Source organism: Oratosquilla oratoria, chromosome 20, assembly GCF_046742065.1.
Source record: "Oratosquilla oratoria isolate Oo_2021 chromosome 20, ASM4674206v1, whole genome shotgun sequence".
In the NCBI taxonomy this organism is placed as follows: Eukaryota; Metazoa; Arthropoda; class Malacostraca; order Stomatopoda; family Squillidae; genus Oratosquilla; species Oratosquilla oratoria.
Genome location: NC_134796.1, coordinates 57,796,695 through 57,818,893, shown reverse-complemented (window position 1 = coordinate 57,818,893; position 22,199 = coordinate 57,796,695). Strand labels below are relative to the sequence as shown.

The 22,199-nt window shown below is 40.4% G+C and overlaps 1 protein-coding gene across 1 annotated transcript; it reads left to right on the top strand.

Annotated features, from left to right (window-relative positions):
* The first annotated feature begins 14,534 nt into the window (after nucleotides 1-14,534).
* Nucleotides 14,535-17,561, top strand: LOC143036346 (uncharacterized). The gene is made up of 2 exons (XM_076203594.1): nucleotides 14,535-14,838; nucleotides 17,446-17,561. Exons 1-2 carry the CDS (start codon nucleotides 14,535-14,537, stop codon nucleotides 17,559-17,561), a joined length of 420 nt encoding a protein of 139 aa, XP_076059709.1.
* Nucleotides 17,562-22,199: the final 4,638 nt, after the last annotated feature.

The window sequence follows — 22,199 nt, the reverse complement described above, 5'->3', positions numbered from 1 at the left end:
TTCCTACTCCCACGACTCGTGGTATGATATACATGGGGGATTTTAATGCTAGACACCCTACCCTAGGTGACCAATCGGACACTGTAAATCGTAGCGGAACCCGGCTAGTCGACTTCGACTTTATACACCACAACAATCTTACTCGCTGGAACACTGGTGGTGCTACGCACTCTCGGGGGGGTGGGGGTACCCTCGATCACATACTTACATGTGGACTCGTGCCTACCAACGTCAAGTGCTTTTCGGTGCCCGTCCTCTTCTCAGATCACCTCGCTCTCAACGCACGCGAATCAGTATCCCCCCAAAGTCTTCTCCCAACTACGTCTCCTTCGTATCTGCACACCTCAAGTTTAATGTTGAATCTCCTGAAAAGCTTTACAACTCTCTTGTCACCTGCACACACAACCTTTTCGATCGTTGTGTACGTAGGCCAGACATCAAACGCCAGACGAGAGTACAGCCTTGGATGCTCAACGACCGTATACTAACAGCAGAAAGACAGGCAGAGGCAGACCTACTTGCATATCAGAGATCTCCTAACCCTGACACTCTACGGCAATACCAAGAATCAAGTTCCGCCTTGGTAACCATACAACAGTGTGCACACACTGACGCCTGGAACGAATTCACTAATGGTATCAACCAACAGACGAGCGTGGGAATCATATGGAGACTCATTAACAAGGTGATCCGAAAGAAGACTCCCATTGGCCTTCACCATAGTCCATCTCATTACGCACAGGCCCTCATAGAGGCTTGGTCTGAACAATCCAATGTCCGTAATCTCCCAGCGCATAATAGAGTCCCTCTCCACTCATTCGATACATCGCACTGTTCGTCTGTCCGCAGCTCTGCTAGAACCAGACGAGGAGGACAATATACCCATAACTAAAGCCGAATTATGCCGTGCTCTTGCCAGCAATAGGCCGACAGCTCCGGGTGATGATGGTATCACATACTCAGTCCTCCGCCTTCTCCTGAAAGTACCAGGTGACCCCCTCCTCCGTCTCTATAATCTCTGCCTACGATATGGATATGTTCCACAAGCCTGGACGACCAGTCTCATAGTTCCAATTCCTAAACCCGGCTCCGACGTATTCTTCTGAACCGCCTCATGATCCGTCTCCACGACAAACTCTCCACTAGGCTCTATGGCTTTCTGCCCCACCGCAGCACACATCACTGTCTCTTTGAATTATACACCCGCCTCTCCCCTACCAGTATTGTGGCCTTTCTAGATCTTAAAAGCGCATTTGACATTGCAAACAAGGATATCATCCTCAATCAGCTTGTAAATTTTGGTATCGAGGGAAATCTCTTGAGATGGGTGCAAGGATACCTAAGCAACAGATCGTCTCGTGTAATCTTTAAAGGGGCTATTAGTGCTACCAGGAGATTTGACCTTGGCACCCCACAGGGAGGTGTCCTCAGTCCATTTTTATTCAATGTCCTCATGCATCGCCTTCTTTCTCTACTCCCCGATTAGATGTCCCAGGTACCCAAGTTACATGTTATGCAGACGACATATGCATTCATTCGACCTCCTCTGAGGATCTTCAGCACTTTCTCCACTCTTTTCATGAACACTCATCTTCATGTGGTCTCATCATCTCCCTGGAAAAGTGCAGGATCTTCTCTCCCCGTAAGCCACGAACACTCGCTGCTTTCCTAGTGGGTACCAGCGTTATACCACTCTGCACGCAGTATATCTACCTGGGAGCGCCCGTCCGCGTCACCTCCTCCACCCCCGTACGGCAGCGTATTCATCCACTTGTTAATGACGTATTGACTCGACTACAACAACGCCTAACATCCCTTCAGTGCCTTACCAACAACGCTGTTGGGATCTCCATAGCAGTGGCAAGAAATATATACGTAGCATTTATCCGCTCAGTCATCGATTATCTCTCTCCTGCCGTATGTCAACTACCTAAATCAGCATTGGACCCCCTCGATAAGTTTCAAAATAAAGCTATGCGGCTCATACTGGGTTGCCAATATGCTACAGGAACTACATGTATCCCCTCTGGCGGAACAAATACACGCTAAAGTAACATATTTCACTGTTAAATGCTTACACAGCCCACAGATTAGCCCCCACTACTCGAATGTCATCAGAACGTCTCTCGACCCTACTGCACCTCGACCTCGACTCCAACCTGGTGGTTGCACCCTTATTAGAGTCATTTGCACAAACCTACAGAGTATAGGATTTCATATTCCTAGACAGGAAACTGTTCACAGTCCGCCCCCCTTGAGGGTTCCGCTCCCCTCTGTCACCTATACACCAACATGCAAGAATGACCTGCCCCTACTACAGAAGCAACTAGCTCTAGAAACCATCGCCAAAGTGACCTCTTCCCTCCCAGCTGTCCATACAATATACACAAACGGGTCGCTGCAACCAGACGGAAACACGGGCTGTGCCATCTACTCGCCTAGTATGGTTCCACCCCATGGAGGCTGGATTGGACGCCGACTACCAGGTTTTCTTAGCTCAACTTCCTGCGAGCTCCACGGACTCCTGGATGCTGTCTATCTACAGTTAGTGATCGAAATATATATATATATATATATATATATATATATATATATATATATATATATATATATATATATATATATATATACAGAACTTTCGACATTAGCGTCTTCTTTTCCGACGGTGGGATAAAAAGTTTAATTTACTAATGTGCTACGACATTACTTTCCCGTGATATATATATATATATATTATATATATATATATATATATATATATATATATATATATATATATATATATATACAGTATATATATATATATATATGGGAGGTGAGTGGTGGGTATGGTGGGTGCGTTAGTTGCGTGTGCCTGTACATTACTGAATGACCATAGGTTACATTATGTTAGGTTGGACTGGGTTATATTAGGTCAGGTTAGGTTAGGTTTGGATAGTTTAAGTTAAGTTAGATTAGTTTAGGTTAGATTGGATTAGGATAGGTTAGGCTAGGCTAGGTTATGTTAGGTTACATAACATAAGAATGAAGGAAACTCCAAGAGACTATAAGGCCTACACTAGGCAGTTCCATTTTCATTACCACCCGTCATCCCCATCCATAAAGTTGTGTAACCCTTTCAACAACTGATAGTTTCAGATCTCAATATAAGGTCTATTCCATTGGTTGACCACTCTATTTCAACAATTTCTTGCTATTTCCTTCTTAAATCTAAAATTTTCCAATATAAATCCATTACTGCGAGTTCTGCCTTGTTGTCTTCATATGGTGACTTTGTCGGCATCACCCTTGTTAAAGCCCTTGTTCACTTGAATGTCTCTATTAGATCACCCTGCACTCTGCGTCTTTCTAGAGTGTGTAAATTAAGGTGCCTAAGCCTATCTTCGTAAGGTCAATTTCTGAACCCGTGTACCATTTTGTTCATTCTCGTCTCTACTGATATCTAATGAATTTATATTCATTCCATAGGACGGAGACCAAAACTGGATCGCATAGTCAAGGATTGGTCTAACGCCAGAGAGTTTATTAACTATCTCTGTACTTGTATTAGTAACAGTCTTAGCAATGAAACCTAATGCCCTGTTAGCTCTATTTCTGGCACTAATGCACTGTTTCTTGGATTTAAGATTAGGACTCGTAAACACTTCTAAAGTCTCTCTCGCACTCAGTATTCTCTAAAAGTGTGTTATCAAAGCTATATCTACATTATGGGCGGTGTAAAACTACGTTTAACACAGTGCATTTTGAAATACTGAAGTTCATCTCCCATTTCACTGACCATGTGAACAATTTGTTAAGATCTTCCTACAGTTTCCCCAAGTCTTCTGACCTGATTTGGCGTCCTATTTCAGTGTCGTTCGAAAAACTTACTAACACTAATAATACCATTGTCCAAGTCGTCTATATAGAAGTTAGGTTAGGCAAACTGAGGTTAGCTTAGGTTAGGGTAGGTGAGGTGAGGTTAAGTTAGGTTAAATTTGGTTATGTTTGGTTAAGTGATGTGAGGCGAGGTGAGGTTAGGTCAAATTAGTTGAGATTATATTACTTTAGGTTACGTTACGTTACTCAATGTTAGTATGATGGCTCAACAGCAACATCTCGTAATGTCTACTATATCTCACCAAAGGGGAACAGACACGAAGTTAAAATCCTCGTCAAGCTTGTAGATAAACACCGAATACAACAGCCAATAGCCACACAGATATTCGCTTGTATATAGAGAGTAATAAAGAGAGTGAGAGAGCAAACAGTGAAATATAAAAACACAAGCTGAAGTGTCATTCAACAATTTTGTCCACACAGTTCACGTGTTCACCACACCACTAAACAATTTTTCGATAAATTCTTACACTGTGGCACTCCAACACTTTTTTTTTTTAATTTTGTTGGATGACAGAGCCATTCATACTTATATATATTTCTAGCTGCGAGGGGACAATTTTATTCAGCTGAGGGGAAACCCCATTATTTAAGGGCTATAGATAAAGCCGTGCCAAATGTATTAGGCAATTATTTGAAGTTCATTATTTCTGTTTTCGAATTGATTGTAGGTACTTTCTGTAAATTATACAACTTCTTCCATTAACCAAGAATCCACGAGTTTTGCTCAATATCGATGAGAGTCGCTCTTTCCTCGGGATTTGAAACAATAATTGTATCGATGAGACGATAAATTCTTCCTGGAATTGATTTCCATGGTTTTTCCTTCCTGATTTCTTCTGCCGAATACGTCCAGATCGCGAAGTTGGTGTCCTTTGTCTGAGGGATCTTCCAGGGATTCTGACCAGTTACGAGCCTGAAGAGCACAATGCCGCAGGCCCACACGTCGTTGGGCTCTCCCAAGTATCGTCCTGTGAAGACTTCGGGGGCGATGTAGGCTGAAGTCCCGCAGATTCTTGTTAGGTACTCGCCTTTAACGAACTCGCCAGCAAGCCCGAAGTCTCCAATTTTTAGATCATTATTCTTAGTTAAAAAGAGATTATCTGGTTTCAAATCTCTGTGTATGATATTTCTGGAGTGAATATATTTGACTCCTTCGATGAGTTGCTTAAAGTACAATCTGGCTCTTCTCTCTGAGACTCCTTTTGAGCCGATTCTGTCTTCTAGTGTCTCGCCGTCGACATACTCCAGGAAAACATACAAATTTTCGGAGTCCCTGTATTCGCCCAGGAAGGCTACGACGTTCTTATGTTTAAGTTTTTGATGAATTTTGATTTCTTCGAGCTGTCGCTCAATATTATCAATCTTAATGGTTTTTTTGGCGCAAAGGAAGCCTGAAGAATCGTCTTTCACGAGCTTGACCGTAGCAAACCCGCCTCTTCCGAGGTGACGAACTTCCTTCCACCTCATTTGTGATTCAAAATTTACTGAAACTTTCAGTTTCTTGATAGTACTTGAATCTTCATCTTTCAAATCAGAAAACTTTCGTTTCTTGGAATGCATCACGGACCTCTTAATCTCATCTAAAACAATTCTGACGATGATGAGGCTCCGTAAGATGCTTTTGTCTGTTTCATAATTATTCTTTCTATATTTCTTCTGCACGAGGAGCTGTCCAATCCTTTTGTTAAAGAATCCAAGGAGGACCATTAGCTCCGATACAGTGCAGACGCTGACAAAGGCTCTTACTCGTCGGTCGAAATCCCTGCGGAAGTCCCTCGAAATGTCGTTGGATTCCATGTCGAAGTCGTCTTGAAAATCGCCGTAAAATCTTGAGAAACCGTTCTTGCGCATTTCCACAAAATTATATGATTATTTTTGCTCGCGTGTTTCGCGTAGGAGAATGTCCCAGAAAACTAGGATATGTCTTATACCAAACAAGTTCTCTCTACACTTGTAAAAAACAAAATTATAACAGGTAATATTGCTTTATTGCTCTCGAAGAAAAAGCCGTCAGCCAAGTCAGCCAATAAGAACACTACCATTTCAGTAAACAGTATTAAAGTATTTTGCTGATGGTAACCAGACTTTTTATCCTTGGAGACAATATAGCACTGAACAGGAGCTTCAAGGGTGAAAGTAGAAATGAAGAATAAAAGAAGTTAAAATTGATATACAATCCAATATAGAAGAGTGTGTGTGTGTGTGTGTGTGTGTGTGTGTGTGTGTGTGTGTGTGTGTGTGTGTGTGTGTGTGTGTGTGTGTGTTTGTGTGAATTCGTGTCAGTCGATATGAAAATGTACTTGTACTATATATATTTCCTGTAATCAATCATTTTCCCTAACCACAATTTTCCTGTCAGCTTAACTTTCATCTTTTTGTTTATAATCTTTAATCTAACATAAATTCTTTCTCCCTGTCTACTGCCACCAAAATTTCAGTCGGAGTGTGTGTGTGTGTTATCCATATATATATGATATATATATATATATATATATATATATATATATATATATATATATATATATATATATATATATATATAATATAAAGTAAATTAAAGGACTAGGTTTTCTTGAAGACATTTTTTGTTGAATAACACAGCATATTTGTGTGTGTGTGTGTTTATGTTTGCGTATAAGAAGAATAGAGAATAATAATATGAATAATATGACTGTACTAAAGACAAATATTTCTTCGTCTTGAACATATTCAAAAAGAAACCAAGACTACATGTTTTTCTTATTTAAACTGTGTATCTTTTTACTAACTTATCTTCTGAGTAAAGATCATCACTAATAAATATACGTCGTAACTACACTTTAATAAAAAAAACTGGAGCCTTAAGCTTTCTTTTCTTTCAAATAAAAGAAAATCTCATAATGAAGCCCTCAACTTGTAACTGTAAACGAATTCTTTGTCAAGAATTAAATTAATTTCCTCGCCACTGGAACGTGTTTGTGTTCTTTTCCAGCTCCACTCATTATCGTATCCTGTTCCAGGATTCTAAGATCCTGCTCTCTAGTTCAGGCCACGTAGGGTTTGTTTCACACGGATCGACTTTTCGCCGTGCACTCACCACGACACGACGTCGGGCTTTGAAGTAACCCTGGGTGTCTATGGACGCTTTCAAACGTCACGATCACGACCACGTGTTTAACTTGATGAAATTTCAGCTTGGCCAGTGAACATCCAAAACTGATTTTTTTTTTTATCCCAGTGGACATTAGTTTTCTATTATAAAAGAATGCTGGGTGACTCTGGCCGGTAGAGGTACCACGAAAACCCGTAATAACAGTCCCAGGAACCGAGTGCCAATCCCTCTTGGCTGCACCTCAAGAGAGACATGGTTAAATGGTACAGAGTTCGAAGCTGAATTTAATATTGCGAGATTTAAACACTTTCATCAGGATAGAAACCACAAGAAAGGTGGGGGTGTTCTATTGTACGTTAAAAACAATGTTCATGCTTGTGTTTTAGAGAAAGTGAAACAGGATGCATATGATAGTTTGTGGGTTGAGTTAACCCAAACAAATGGACAAAAAATGAATATAGGTGTAATATATAGGCCAAAGACATTATCATTAGCAGACGACAAACTGTTATTTCAAGAACTGTCTAGTTTCTGCAACCGGGATTTATTAATAATGGGTGATTTGAATTTTACTGACATTGATTGGATGACTCTTGAACATGGCCATATAGGTAGTCGCTTGATTGATTTTCTTGATGACAATTACTTAATTCAGCATGTAAAAGAGCCCACAAGATATGGAAACTTACTCGATCTTTTGATCACTAGCCGCGAAAGCATGGTAACTGATGTAGAAGTCGGTGAATCTGTTACAAATAGCGATCACAACTTAGTTAGATTCAAACTCCTAAACAATTTTAGAATAGATACTTGTGTTTCTAAAATACCCAATTTCAGTAAAGCTCAGTTTATAGGACTACGTCAGGAGCTTCAGCTTACAGATTGGGAGGCAAAATTAAACGAAAGACCTGTAGATCAGATGTGGGAAATATTTCAAAATACGCTCACTAAGATGATTCATACTTACATTCCTTTTAAGGCTCGCCCAAAGTGGCTCGACAAAGAAACTGAAAAAAGTATTGCTAAAAAGAGACAGGCTTATAAGAAATATAAGTGCTCGGGTGCATCTAATGACTATGAAAGTTATGTATCAATACAGAGAGATTTAAAAAAGACAATAAGAAAAAGAAAACGACAATACGAAATAAACATCGCTGATAAATCCAAAGAGAATCCCAAAGAATTCTATAGTTACATTAGAGATAAAAAGGTTGTTAGGAATCACATTGGTCCACTATTATCTGCTGACGGTCAACTTGAATATTCAAATGAAGGAATGTTTAATATCTTAAACAATTATTTTAGCTCGGTATTCGTAAACGAAACACCTCAAAGTGAATTCCAAACTGAAACCTGTGAAAAGTCTAGGGTAAACTTACTACGGTAAATATAACAAAAGAAAAAATTAAAAGGTGTATAGACAAACTCAAAGTTAATAAAGCACCAGGGCCTGACGGTTGGCATCCAAGAATCTTAAAGGAAATGAAAAATGAGATTGTTGTTCCATTAGAAATTATTTTCAAGAAATCCATCATATCCGGAGATGTCCCAAGAGAATGGAAGCTAACTAACGTTACTCCCATATTCAAAAAAGGTGACAAAAAGAAACCAAATAACTATAGGCCTATAAGTTTGACTTCAATCGTAGGAAAAATAATGGAAACTATCATCAGAGATGCTATCGAACATCATTTAGAAAGTAACCGTTTGATAAATGATAGCCAGCATGGTTTCAGACGGAAACGTCCTTGCGTGACTAACTTACTCGAATTCTACAACACAGTTATCTCGAATTATGACAAAAGAAACAATATAGATTTTATATATCTAGACTTTGCAAAAGCTTTTGATACCGTCCCACACGAAAGACTACTTACTAAATTAGCTTTACACGGAATAAGTGGTAGCCTATTAAGTTGGACTAGTAATTGGTTGAATGGTCGAAAACAGAGAGTTGTTTTAAATGGAAAAACTTCTGGATGGAAAAATGTTACAAGTGGAGTTCCTCAGGGTTCCGTTCTTGGGCCACTTCTATTCATAGTATATATAAATGATATAGACCATGGACTAAAATCTACTATTTCCAAATTTGCTGATGATACAAAAATGTGCGGAGTGGCAAATGATCACTCAAACCAATTAGATATTCAAGAAGATTTAGATAAATTACAGCAATGGTCTGAAAAGTTGCTAATGAAATTTAACACAAGTAAATGCAAGGTAATGCACATAGGTAAAAATAACAGTAAGTACGATTACAAGTTATTTGGAAATTCATTAACAAAAGTGGATAGTGAAAAAGATCTCGGCGTAATTATCAGTAACGACCTCAAATCATCCAAGCAGTGTATTTCAGCCTCTGAGAAAGCAAATAAGATTCTAGGACTGATTGCGCCATCTTTTGATTTCAAAAGTACATCACTCATTAACAAGCTATATAAATCGTTAGTTCGTCCACATTTGGAATATGCTGTTTCCGTATGGTCACCGAGTCTCATTAAAGACATTGACAGATTGGAAAAAGTACAACGGCGAGCCACAAAACTGATTCCAAATATCAAAAATAAATCATATGAAAATCTACTAAAACACATGAATCTGTTTTCCCTAAAAAAGCGTAGACTCAGAGGTGACTTGATACAGGTCTTTAAGATTCTAAAGGGAATTGACAACATCAAAAGTGACCAAATTTTCACATTGAATGAGAATCAGACCAGAAACAATGGTCTCAAACTGTCCGGAAATAGATTCAGTTTGGAAGTGGGTAGAAACAACTTTGCCAACCGTGTAGTTAATGAATGGAATAAACTTCCTGCACAGGTAGTGCAATGTAGTTCAGCTCGAAGGTTTAAGAATCATTTAGATAAATACCTAAGCAAGATTCTGTAATGATTATAATTTATCTTACATTATTTGTTTTTGTTTTGTTATCTTTTGTCTGTCTGATTTTCATTTATTATTAGTTATATGTCAATTTATTATTATTTACTATTTACCTGTTTGTTTATTATTTAACTATACCTATGCATTTATGTATTTTATTTGTTATTTACATTATTATAGTTTTTATTTATTATTTTATTATTATGATTTTTTTTCGCATCCGACCTAGATATGGATCAAAAGGTCTCCTGTCGGTATGCTCCGCCTTTGTAATCCTTTGAAAGGTCTTGATAGGATTTGAAGTCAAGTGGTAGGGGGAGATGATTGTATACGGCATCCTTCTCGTAGGACTTCCACGTGTAGGCTCCCTCAGCCGGTTTCATGGTTTTTCATGATCAGGTTGAATACAATTTTTAATTTCATTTTTCCTCGCAAAACTATATTAGATTTTACAAATATTCGTACAACAATAATGGAGACCATACCCAGCCTACTTCTGTGTGTGCGTTTACTTAATTATCTAATTACACTTACCTAACTATAGTATACAAGAAATGAGATACACTCATTAGATCTAGTCCACTATTCAATTTGTCATACCTTACCTCAAATTCGTGTGTGTGTGTGTGTGTGTGTGTGTGTGTGTGTGTGTGTGTGTGTGTGTATTTAATCATCTAATTGTATTTATCTAACTATAGTATACAAGAAATGAGCAACGCTCATTAGGTCTAATCTACTATTCAATTTGTCATACCTGACCTGAAATTCGTATGTGTGTGTGTGTATGTGCGTGTTTGTGTGTGATTCACCATGGTCTTGGGTCGGACTTCACGGTTGGACACGGTAGGTGGCGGTTGCTTGGATAAGCTCTGCTACTGACCCCCGTTTTTCGCAAGATATACGGTGTTCCTATTATTCGGAGTTGGCCGAAGGCCGTGTTAAAACTCAGTGCATCGTGCAGTGTTATCAGTGAACTTGATTATTGTGGAACTTGGCCGAAATAGTGATTAATACTCGGGGAGGGCCTCCCTGATCGAATTCCTCACATCTGCGCATGCGCAGTGCGAGGTGTTTGACGCAGGTACCCACATCATGGCTACATCACTCACCTGGTAAAACTGCTCAAGTTACAAGCGCTGCAGACTTGCCTCGTAAAATGGAATACACAGGTCCCGGCTCCCTTGCAAATATTGAGGCGGATCTTGCATTAAGCGATGATGACGACCTGTCACTGAAAAACTGGCCTCGTCTTGATTATCACGATCACCGACGAATGACACCTGTCAATCCATCTCTCCAGCCTATGGACTTCACCAACGCTTCCGCAAAGCGTCCCATAGATAGCGATTCCGATGCCAATAGCGAAGTAACATCTCCCGCTGCCAAGGCCACCAAGAGTGACAAGGCCCTGCCTCTACGAGACATTACTATAACCATTCCATCACGTCCTGCTACACAGAATACACCTCCCCCACCCCCACTCCCACCTTCATCTACTTCTCTTACCTTTGCCCCCCGTTCCGAGTATGTCAAACTGCAATTCAGAGGGAACCCAGGAGTTAATGAGAAACTACGATGGCTTTCTGAAGTCGTAAGAATGTTCGGTCTTAATCGAGAACTAGCCGAGGTCAAAATGTCAGCTGTCACATCTAGTTATGTCTACATATCGAGACGCCGACAGGACATCATAGATGAGGTCAAGGATGGGGCGATTTTGTCGTTACCTCTTGATATACAAGATTCTGTAGATAGACCGCGCAAGTTCCCCACATATCTCATCACACGATATCCTGTAGATATTGAACCTACCTTAGCTAAGGAACTAACAGGAGTATGTTCTGTACGCCGTTTTCTGCAGAATAAGGTACCCATGAACAGACTTGTAATTACGTGAAGCCTATCTAACCCGCCCCCATCCCACATTAACTTTTCCTTCCTTCCTTGCCTACCACCATGTAAACTCCGCAAAATGCCTGACGAAAAACCATGGTGCTTCAAATGTTGGGGTATTGGTCATATTTCTCGGTATTGCAATGTCCATTAAAAGTGTGCATGGTGCTCAGCTGAACATGACTCGCGTTCCTGCCCTCATCGTACTCCTACAGCAACCATAGTACCTACCTCTGCCTCGACATCATCGACCTCTGCCTGTAACCATCACCCACCACGCACGTGATCCACAGGCTTGCAACATAGCGAGACTCCCCTTCTTGCTAACCTTGCATTTCCCACAACATACCCCTAACGCAGCATATTTCATGACAAACAAGATAGATACCCAATGTCACCAGACTAACTTATCAAAAGTCCTTTTATTATAACTGCCCTAGTATATTACGCATAAACTAACATAGATATAATATACCTAACAATATCCACTAATTATACAACTAACCCTTATATATATAAACTGACCCTAATGCATAGAATAGCGAGACTAACGCCTTTGCTTACAGTAACCTACTAACAACCTATATAACCTTTAACACCCATGTCACGTGGGGAGAGGCTGCGTAGGTCAAGAGCCTACCGGCCAGAGGTCAGAGCTGGGCAGACCGAGCAGGCTGCCAGCCTATTGTGCCTTAGGTCAAGGCCTGGTACTTATTGTAATCTGCCCACAGGGTCCATTTGTACCTTATCATATTTGTAAACCAGATTTGCCTCAATTGTTAATTAAAGGTAGAAAACCCCCATTTTGGAGTTTATCTCGCCCGCATTAAGTCCTCCTTACGTAACCAACAAACCTATTTAACGGTTACACTAACCTATCCAACGGTTACACTGCCACCGCCACCATCCACCGCTGCCGCCTCTCGGCAGATCATTACGCTCCAAGAGGCCGTAGAATCTTTCAAGTCTCATTGTGTCTCCCTTACAAATCGTATTGTAATCATTGAAACTCGATTGGATAGCATTGAAGCCCGCTTTGATTCTCTTATGGCCGCCTTTGACTCCTTGTCTACACGACTATCGGTTAACGATACAACACTCAAATCGCTCGTGGATGCCCAGCAGGCTAACATCGCGTCAACCTCTGCACTTACTGTTAAATTTGACTCGCTCGCTACTCGCCTCGAGAAAATGATTGCCATCACAATGGACGCCCCCTCCCGAGGACCAACAGGAGACAGTGGCCTGTCATCTACTATCGTCTCACCTGGCCTCCGAAAGAGCAGAAATAACGTTCAATAACAACGCACAGCTACACATCCTCTCTTGGAATGCCTGTGGTATAACCACACCTGCGAAGATTGGTGCACTTAGGGCCTACGTCAACCGTCATCAACCGAACGTCATCTTTATCCAGGAAGCTTTTGTTGGACGTCCCACAGGTGGGTGGGGGGGGGGGGGCAGCCCCATCCCATAGTGGTTATATTCCATATGTTCACCACGTTCGAAATGGGCTCCTTACTTATGTACACTCCACCGTCCAGCATCGACCACTAGGCACTCTCGAAGACAATGACACGACTTACCAACTTATTGAGGTTGCACTAGGAAGTGGTACGATTCGCCTCTGTAATGTTTACTCTGCCCCTGGTAAGCTGAATACTGCAGCCCTTCCTACTCCCACGACTCGTGGTATGATATACATGGGGGATTTTAATGCTAGACACCCTACCCTAGGTGACCAATCGGACACTGTAAATCGTAGCGGAACCCGGCTAGTCGACTTCGACTTTATACACCACAACAATCTTACTCGCTGGAACACTGGTGGTGCTACGCACTCTCGGGGGGGTGGGGGTACCCTCGATCACATACTTACATGTGGACTCGTGCCTACCAACGTCAAGTGCTTTTCGGTGCCCGTCCTCTTCTCAGATCACCTCGCTCTCAGCGCACGCGAATCAGTATCCCCCCAAAGTATTCTCCCAACTACGTCTCCTTCGTATCTGCACATCTCCCCAAGTTTAATGTTGAATCTCCTGAAAAGCTTTACAACTCTCTTGTCACCTGCACACACAACTTTTTCGATCGTTGTGTACGTAGGCCAGACATCAAACGCCAGACGAGAGTACAGTCTTGGATGCTCAACGACCGTATACTAACAGCAGAAAGACAGGCAGAGGCAGACCTACTTGCATATCAGAGATCTCCTAACCCTGACACTCTACGGCAATACCAAGAATCAAGTTCCGCCTTGGTAACCATACAACAGTGTGCACACACTGACGCCTGGAACGAATTCACTAATGGTATCAACCAACAGACGAGCGTGGGAATCATGTGGAGACTCATTAACAAGGTGATCCGAAAGAAGACCCCCATTGGCCTTCACCATAGTCCATCTCATTACGCACAGGCCCTCATAGAGGCTTGGTCTGAACAATCCAATGTCCGTAATCTCCCAGCGCATAATAGAGTCCCTCTCCACTCATTCGATACATCGCACTGTTCGTCTGTCCGCAGCTCTGCTAGAACCAGACGAGGAGGACAATATACCCATAACTAAAGCCGAATTATGCCGTGCTCTTGCCAGCAATAGGCCAACAGCTCCGGGTGATGATGGTATCACATACTCAGTCCTCCGCCTTCTCCTGAAAGTACCAGGTGACCCCCTCCTCCGTCTCTATAATCTCTGCCTACGATATGGATATGTTCCACAAGCCTGGACGACCAGTCTCATAGTTCCAATTCCTAAACCCGGCTCCGACGTATTCTTCTGAACCGCCTCATGATCCGTCTCCACGACAAACTCTCCACTAGGCTCTATGGCTTTCTGCCCCACCGCAGCACACATCACTGTCTCTTTGAATTATACACCCGCCTCTCCCCTACCAGTATTGTGGCCTTTCTAGATCTTAAAAGCGCATTTGACATTGCAAACAAGGATATCATCCTCAATCAGCTTGTAAATTTTGGTATCAAGGGAAATCTCTTGAGATGGGTGCAAGGATACCTAAGCAGATCGTCTCGTGTAATCTTTAAAGGGGCTGTTAGTGCTACCAGGAGATTTGACCTTGGCACCCCACAGGGAGGTGTCCTCAGTCCATTTTTATTCAATGTCCTCATGCATCGCCTTCTTTCTCTACTCCCCGATTAGATGTCCCAGGTACCCAAATTACATGTTATGCAGACGACATATGCATTCATTCGACCTCCTCTGAGGATCTTCAGCACTTTCTCCACTCTTTTCATGAACACTCATCTTCATGTGGTCTCATCATCTCCCCGGAAAAGTGCAGGATCTTCTCTCCCCGTAAGCCACGAACACTCGCTGCTTTCCTAGTGGGTACCAGCGTTATACCACTCTGCACGCAGTATATCTACCTGGGAGCGCCCGTCCGCGTCACCTCCTCCACCCCCGTACGGCAGCGTATTCATCCACTTGTTAATGACGTATTGACTCGACTACAACAACGCCTAACATCCCTTCAGTGCCTTACCAACAACGCTGTTGGGATCTCCATAGCAGTGGCAAGAAATATATACGTAGCATTTATCCGCTCAGTCATCGATTATCTCTCTCCTGCCGTATGTCAACTACCTAAATCAGCATTGGACCCCCTCGATAAGTTTCAAAATAAAGCTATGCGGCTCATACTGGGTTGCCAATATGCTACAGGAACTACATGTATCCCCTCTGGCGGAACAAATACACGCTAACGTAACATATTTCACTGTTAAATGCTTACACACCCCACAGATTAGCCCCCACTACTCGAATGTCATCAGAACGTCTCTCGACCCTACCGCACCTCGACCCCGACTCCAACCTGGTGGTTGCACCCTTATTAGAGTCATTTGCACAAACCTACAGAGTATAGGATTTCATATTCCTAGACAGGAAACTGTTCACAGTCCGCCCCCCTTGAGGGTTCCGCTCCCCGCTGTCACCTATACACCAACATGCAAGAATGACCTGCCCCTACTACAGAAGCAACTAGCTCTAGAAACCATCGCCAAAGTGACCTCTTCCCTCCCAGCTGTCCATACAATATACACAGACGGGTCGCTGCAACCAGACGGAAACACGGGCTGTGCCATCTGCTCGCCTAGTATGGTTCCACCCCATGGAGGTTGGATTGGACGCCGACTACCAGGTTTTCTTAGCTCAACTTCCTGCGAGCTCCACGGACTCCTGGATGCTGTCAATCTACAGTTAGGGATCGAAATATATATATATATATATATATATATATATATATATATATATATATATATATATATATATATATATATACAGAACTTTCGACATTAGTATCTTCTTTTCCGACGGTGGGATAAAAAATTTAATTTACTAATGTGCTACGACATTACTTTCCCGTGATATATATATATATATATATATATATATATATATATATATATTATATATATATATATATATATATATATATATATATATGGGAGGTGAGTGGTGGGTATGGTGGGTGCGTTAGTTGCGTGTGCCTGTACATTACTGAATGACCATAGGTTACATTATGTTAGGTTGGACTGGGTTATATTAGGTCAGGTTAGGTTAGGTTTGGATAGTTTAAGTTAAGTTAGATTAGTTTAGGTTAGATTGGATTAGGTTAGGCTAGGCTAGGTTATGTTAGGTTACATAACATAAGAATGAAGGAAACTCCAAGAGACTATAAGGCCTACACTAGGCAGTTCCATTTTCATTACCACCCGTCATCCCCATCCATAAAGTTGTGTAACCCTTTCAACAACTGATAGTTTCAGATCTCAATATAAGGTCTATTCCATTGGTTGACCACTCTATTTCAACAATTTCTTGCTATTTCCTTCTTAAATCTAAAATTTTCCAATATAAATCCATTACTACGAGTTCTGCCTTGTAGTCCTCATATGGTGACATTGTCAGCATCACCCTTGTTAAAGCCCTTCTTCACTTGAATATATCTATTAGATCACCCTGCACTGTGCGTCTTTCTAGAGTGTGTAGATTAAGGTGCCTAAGCCTATCCTCGTAAGGTCAATTTCTGATCCCGTGTACCATTTTGGTCATTCTCCTCTGTACTGATTCTAATGAATTTATATTCATTCCATAGGACGGAGACCAAAAATGTATCGCATAGACAAGGATTGGTCTAACGCCAGATAGAGTTTATTAACTACCCCTGTACTTGTATTAGTAACAGTCTTAGCAATGAAACCTAATGCCCTGTTAGCTCTATTTCTGGCACTATTGCACTGTTTCTTGGATTTAAGATTAGGACTCGCAAACGCTTCTAAAGTCTCTCTCGCACTCCGTATTCTCTAAAAATGTGTTATCAAAGCTGTATCTACATTGTGAGCGGTGTAAAACTACGTTAAACACAGTGCACTTTGAAATACTGAAGTTCATCTCCCATTTCACTGACCATATGAAGAATTTGTTAAAATCTTCCTACAGTTTCCCCAAGTCTTCTGACCTGATTTGGCGTCCTATTTCAGTGTCGTTCGAAAAACTTACTAACACTAATAATACCATTGTCCAAGTCGTCTATATAGAAGTTAGGTTAGGCAAACTGAGGTTAGCTTAGGTTAGGTTAGGTGAGGTGAGGTTAAGTTAGGATTAAATTTGGTTATGTTTGGTTAAGTGATGTAAGGCGAGGTGAGGTTAGGTCAAATTAGTTAAGATTATATTACTTTAGGTTACGTTACGTTACTCAATGTTAGTATGATGGCTCAACAGCAACAGCTCATAATGCCTACTATATCTGACCAAAGTGGAACAGACACGAGGTTAAAATCCTCGTCAAGCTTGTAGATAAACACCGAATACAACAGCCAATAGCCACACAGATATTCGTTTTTATATAGAGAGTAATAAAGAGAGAGTGAGAGAGAGAGGGCAAACAGTGAAATATAAAAACACAAGCTGAAGTGTCATTCAACAATTTTGTCCACACAGTTCACGTGTTCACCACACCACTAAACAATTTTTCGATAAATTCTTACACTGTGACACTCCAACACTTTTTTTTATTATTTTGTTGGATGACAGAGCCATTCATACTTGTATATATTTCTAGCTGCGAGGGGACAATTTTATTCAGCTGAGGGGAAACCCCATTATTTAAGGGCTATAGATAAAGCCGTGCCAAATGTATTAGGCAATTATTTGAAGTTCATTATTTCTGTTTTCGAAATGATTGTAGGTACTTTCTGTAAATTATACAACTTCTTCCATTAACCAAGAATCCACGAGTTTTGCTCAATATCGATGAGAGTCGCTCTTTCCTCGGGATTTGAAACAATAATTGTATCGATGAGACGATAAATTCTTCCTGGAATTGATTTCCATGGTTTTTCCTTCCTGATTTCTTTTGCCGAATACGTCCAGATCGCGAAGTTGGTGTCCTTTGTCTGAGGGATCTTCCAGGGATTCTGACCAGTTACGAGTCTGAAGAGCACAATGCCGCAGGCCCACACGTCGTTGGGCTCTCCCAAGTATCGTCCTGTGAAGACTTCGGGGGCGATGTAGGCTGAAGTCCCGCAGATTCTTGTCAGGTACTCGCCTTTAACGAACTCGCCAGCAAGCCCGAAGTCTCCAATTTTTAGATCATTATTCTTAGTTAAAAAGAGATTATCTGGTTTCAAATCTCTATGTATGATGTTTCTGGAGTGAATATATTTGACTCCTTCGATGAGTTGCTTAAAGTACAATCTTGCTCGTCTCTCTGAGACTCCTTTTGAGCCGATTCTGTCTTCTAGTGTTTCACCGTCGACATACTCCAGGAAAACATACAAATTTTCGGAGTCCCTGTATTCGCCCAGGAAGGCTACGACGTTCTTATGTTTCAGTTTTTGATGAATTTTGATTTCTTCGAGCTGTCGCTCAATATTATCAATCTTAATGGTTTTTTTGGCGCAAAGGAAGCCTGAAGAATCGTCTTTCACGAGCTTGACCGTAGCAAAGCCGCCTCTTCCGAGGTGACGAACTTCCTTCCACCTCATTTGTGATTCAAAATTAACTGAAACTTTCAGTTTCTTGATAGTACTTGAATCTTCATCTTTCAAATCAGAAAACTTTCGTTTCTTTGAATGCATCACGGACCTCTTAATCTCATCTAAAACAATTCTGACGATGATGAGGCTCCGTAAGATGCTTTTGTCTGTTTCATAATTATTCTTTCTATATTTCTTCTGCACGAGGAGCTGTCCAATCCTTTTGTTAAAGAATCCAAGGAGGACCATTAGCTCATTGACAGTGCAGACGCTGACAAAGGCTCTTACTCGTCGGTCGAAATCCCTGTGGAAGTCCCTCGAAATGTCTTTGGATTCCATGTCGAAGTCGTCTTGAAAATCGCCGTAAAATCTTGAGAAACCTTTCTTGCGCATTTCCACAAAATTATATGATTATTTTTGCTCGGGTGTTTCGCGTAGGAGAATGTCCCAGAAAACTCGGATATGTCTTATACCAAACAAGTTCTCTCTACACTTGTAAAAAACAAAATTATAACAGGTAATATTGCTTTATTGCTCTCGAAGAAATAGCCGTCAGCCAAGTCAGCCAATAAGAACACTACCATTTCAGTAAACAGTATTATAGTATTTTGCTGATGGTAACCAGACTTTTTATCCTTGGAGACAATATAGCACTGAACAGGAGCTTCAAGGGTGAAAGTAGAAATGAAGAACAAAAGAAGTTAAAATTGATATACAATCCAATATAGAAGAGTGTGTGTGTGTGTGTGTGTGTGTGTGTGTGTGTGTGTGTGTGTGTGTGTGTGTGTGTGTGTGTTTGTGTGAATTTGTGTCAGTCGATATGAAAATGTACTATACATATTTCCTGTAATCAATTATTTTCCCTAACCATCTTTTTGTTTATAATCTTTAATTTAACATAAATTCAAGATATTGTTTCTCCCTGTCTACTGCCACCAAAATTTCAGTCGGAGTGTGTGTGTGTGTTATCCATATATATAATATAATATAATATATATATATATATATATAATTATATATATATATACATATATATATATATATAATATACATATATATATATATATATATAAAGTAAATTAAAGGACCAGGTTTTCTTGAAGACATTTTTTGTTGAATAACACAACATATTTGTGTGTGTGTGTGTGTGTGTTTATGTTTGCGTATAAGAAGAATAGAGAATAATAATATGAATAATATGACTGTACTAAAGACAAATATTTCTTCGTCATGAACATATTCAAAAAGAAACCAAGACTACATGTTTTTCTTATTTAAACTGTGTATATTTTTACTAACTTATCTTCTGAGTAAAGATCATCACTAATAAATATACGTCGTAACTACACTTTTCTCAAAAACTGGAGCCTTAAGCTTTATTTTCTTTCAAATAAAAGAAAATCTCATAATGAAGCCCTCAACTTGTAACTGTAAACGAATTCTTTGGCAAGAATTAAATTAATTTCCTCGCCACTGGAACGTGTTTGTGTTCTTTTCCAGCTCCACTCATTATCGTATCCTGTTCCAGGATTCCAGGATCCTGCTCTCGAGCTCCAGCCACGTAGGGTTTGTTTCACACGGATCGACTTTTCGCCGTGCACTCTCCACGACACGACGTCGGGCTTTGAAGTAACCCTGGGTGTCTATGGACGCTTTCAAACGTCACGATTACGACCACGTGTTTAACTTCATGAAATTTCCCCTGTCAGGACGCGAGGAAGGTACCCTTTACAGAGGATTTTGATGACTAATTCTTTTGGTCCAATTCGCTGGCGGTAGGGTTTAGATTGTTATCACTTCGACCTCCGTCGCAAGTAGCGACGGTCTAATCAGCTTGGCCAATGAACATCCAAAACTGATTTTTTTTTTTTATCCCAGTGGACATTAGTTTTCTATTATAAAAGAATGCTGGGTGACTCTGGCCGGTAGAGGTACCACGAAAACCCGTAATAACAGTCCCAGGAACCGAGTGCCAATCCCTCTTGGCTGCACCTCAAGAGAGACATGGTTAAATGGTACAGAGTTCGAAGCTGAATTTAATATTGCGGGATTTAAACACTTTCATCAGGATAGAAACCACAAGAAAGGTGGGGGTGTTCTATTGTACGTTAAAAACAATGTTCATGCTTGTGTTTTAGAGGAAGTGAAACAGGATGCATATGATAGTTTGTGGGTTGAGTTAACCCAAATAAATGGACAAAAAATGAATATAGGTGTAATATATAGGCCAAAGACATTATCATTAGCAGACGACAAACTGTTATTTCAAGAACTGTCTAGTTTCTGCAACCGGGATTTATTGATAATGGGTGATTTGAATTTTACTGACATTGATTGGATGACTCTTGAACATGGCCATATAGGTAGTCGCTTGATTGATTTTCTTGATGACAATTACTTAATTCAGCATGTAAAAGAGCCCACAAGATATGGAAACTTACTCGATCTTTTGATCACTAGCCGCGAAAGCATGGTAACTGATGTAGAAGTCGGTGAATCTGTTACAAATAGCGATCACAACTTAGTTAGATTCAAACTCCTAAACAATTTTAGAATAGATACTTGTGTTTCTAAAATACCCAATTTCAGTAAAGCTCAGTTTATAGGACTACGTCAGGAGCTTCAGCTTACAGATTGGGAGGCAAAATTAAACGAAAGACCTGTAGATCAGATGTGGGAAATATTTCAAAATACGCTCACTAAGATGATTCAAACTTACATTCCTTTTAAGGACAGACGTCCCCCAAATCAGGCTCGCCCAAAGTGGCTCGACAAAGAAACTGAAAAAAAAGTATTGCTAAAAAGAGACAGGCTTATAAGAAATATAAGTGCTCGGGTGCATCTAATGACTATGAAAGTTATGTATCAATACAGAGAGATTTAAAAAAGACGATAAGAAAAAGAAAACGATAATATGAAATAAACATCGCTGAATCCATAGATAATCCCAAAGAATTCTATAGTTACATTAGAGATAAAAAGGTTGTTAGGAATCACATTGGTCCACTATTATCTGCTGACGGTCAACTTGAATATTCAAATGAAGGAATGTTTAATATCTTAAACAATTATTTTAGCTCGGTATTCGTAAACGAAACACCTCAAAGTGAATTCCAAACTGAAACCTGTGAAAAGTCTAGGGTAAACTTACTACGGTAAATATAACAAAAGAAAAAAATAAAAGGTGTATAGACAAACTCAAAGTTAATAAAACACCAGGGCCTGACGGTTGGCATCCAAGAATCTTAAAGGAAATGAAAAATGAGATTGTTGTTCCATTAGAAATTATTTTCAAGAAATCCATCATATCCGGAGATGTCCCAAGAGAATGGAAGCTAGCTAACGTTACTCCCATATTCAAAAAAGGTGACAAAAAGAAACCAAATAACTATAGGCCTATAAGTTTGACTTCAATCGTAGGAAAAATAATGGAAACTATCATCAGAGATGCTATCGA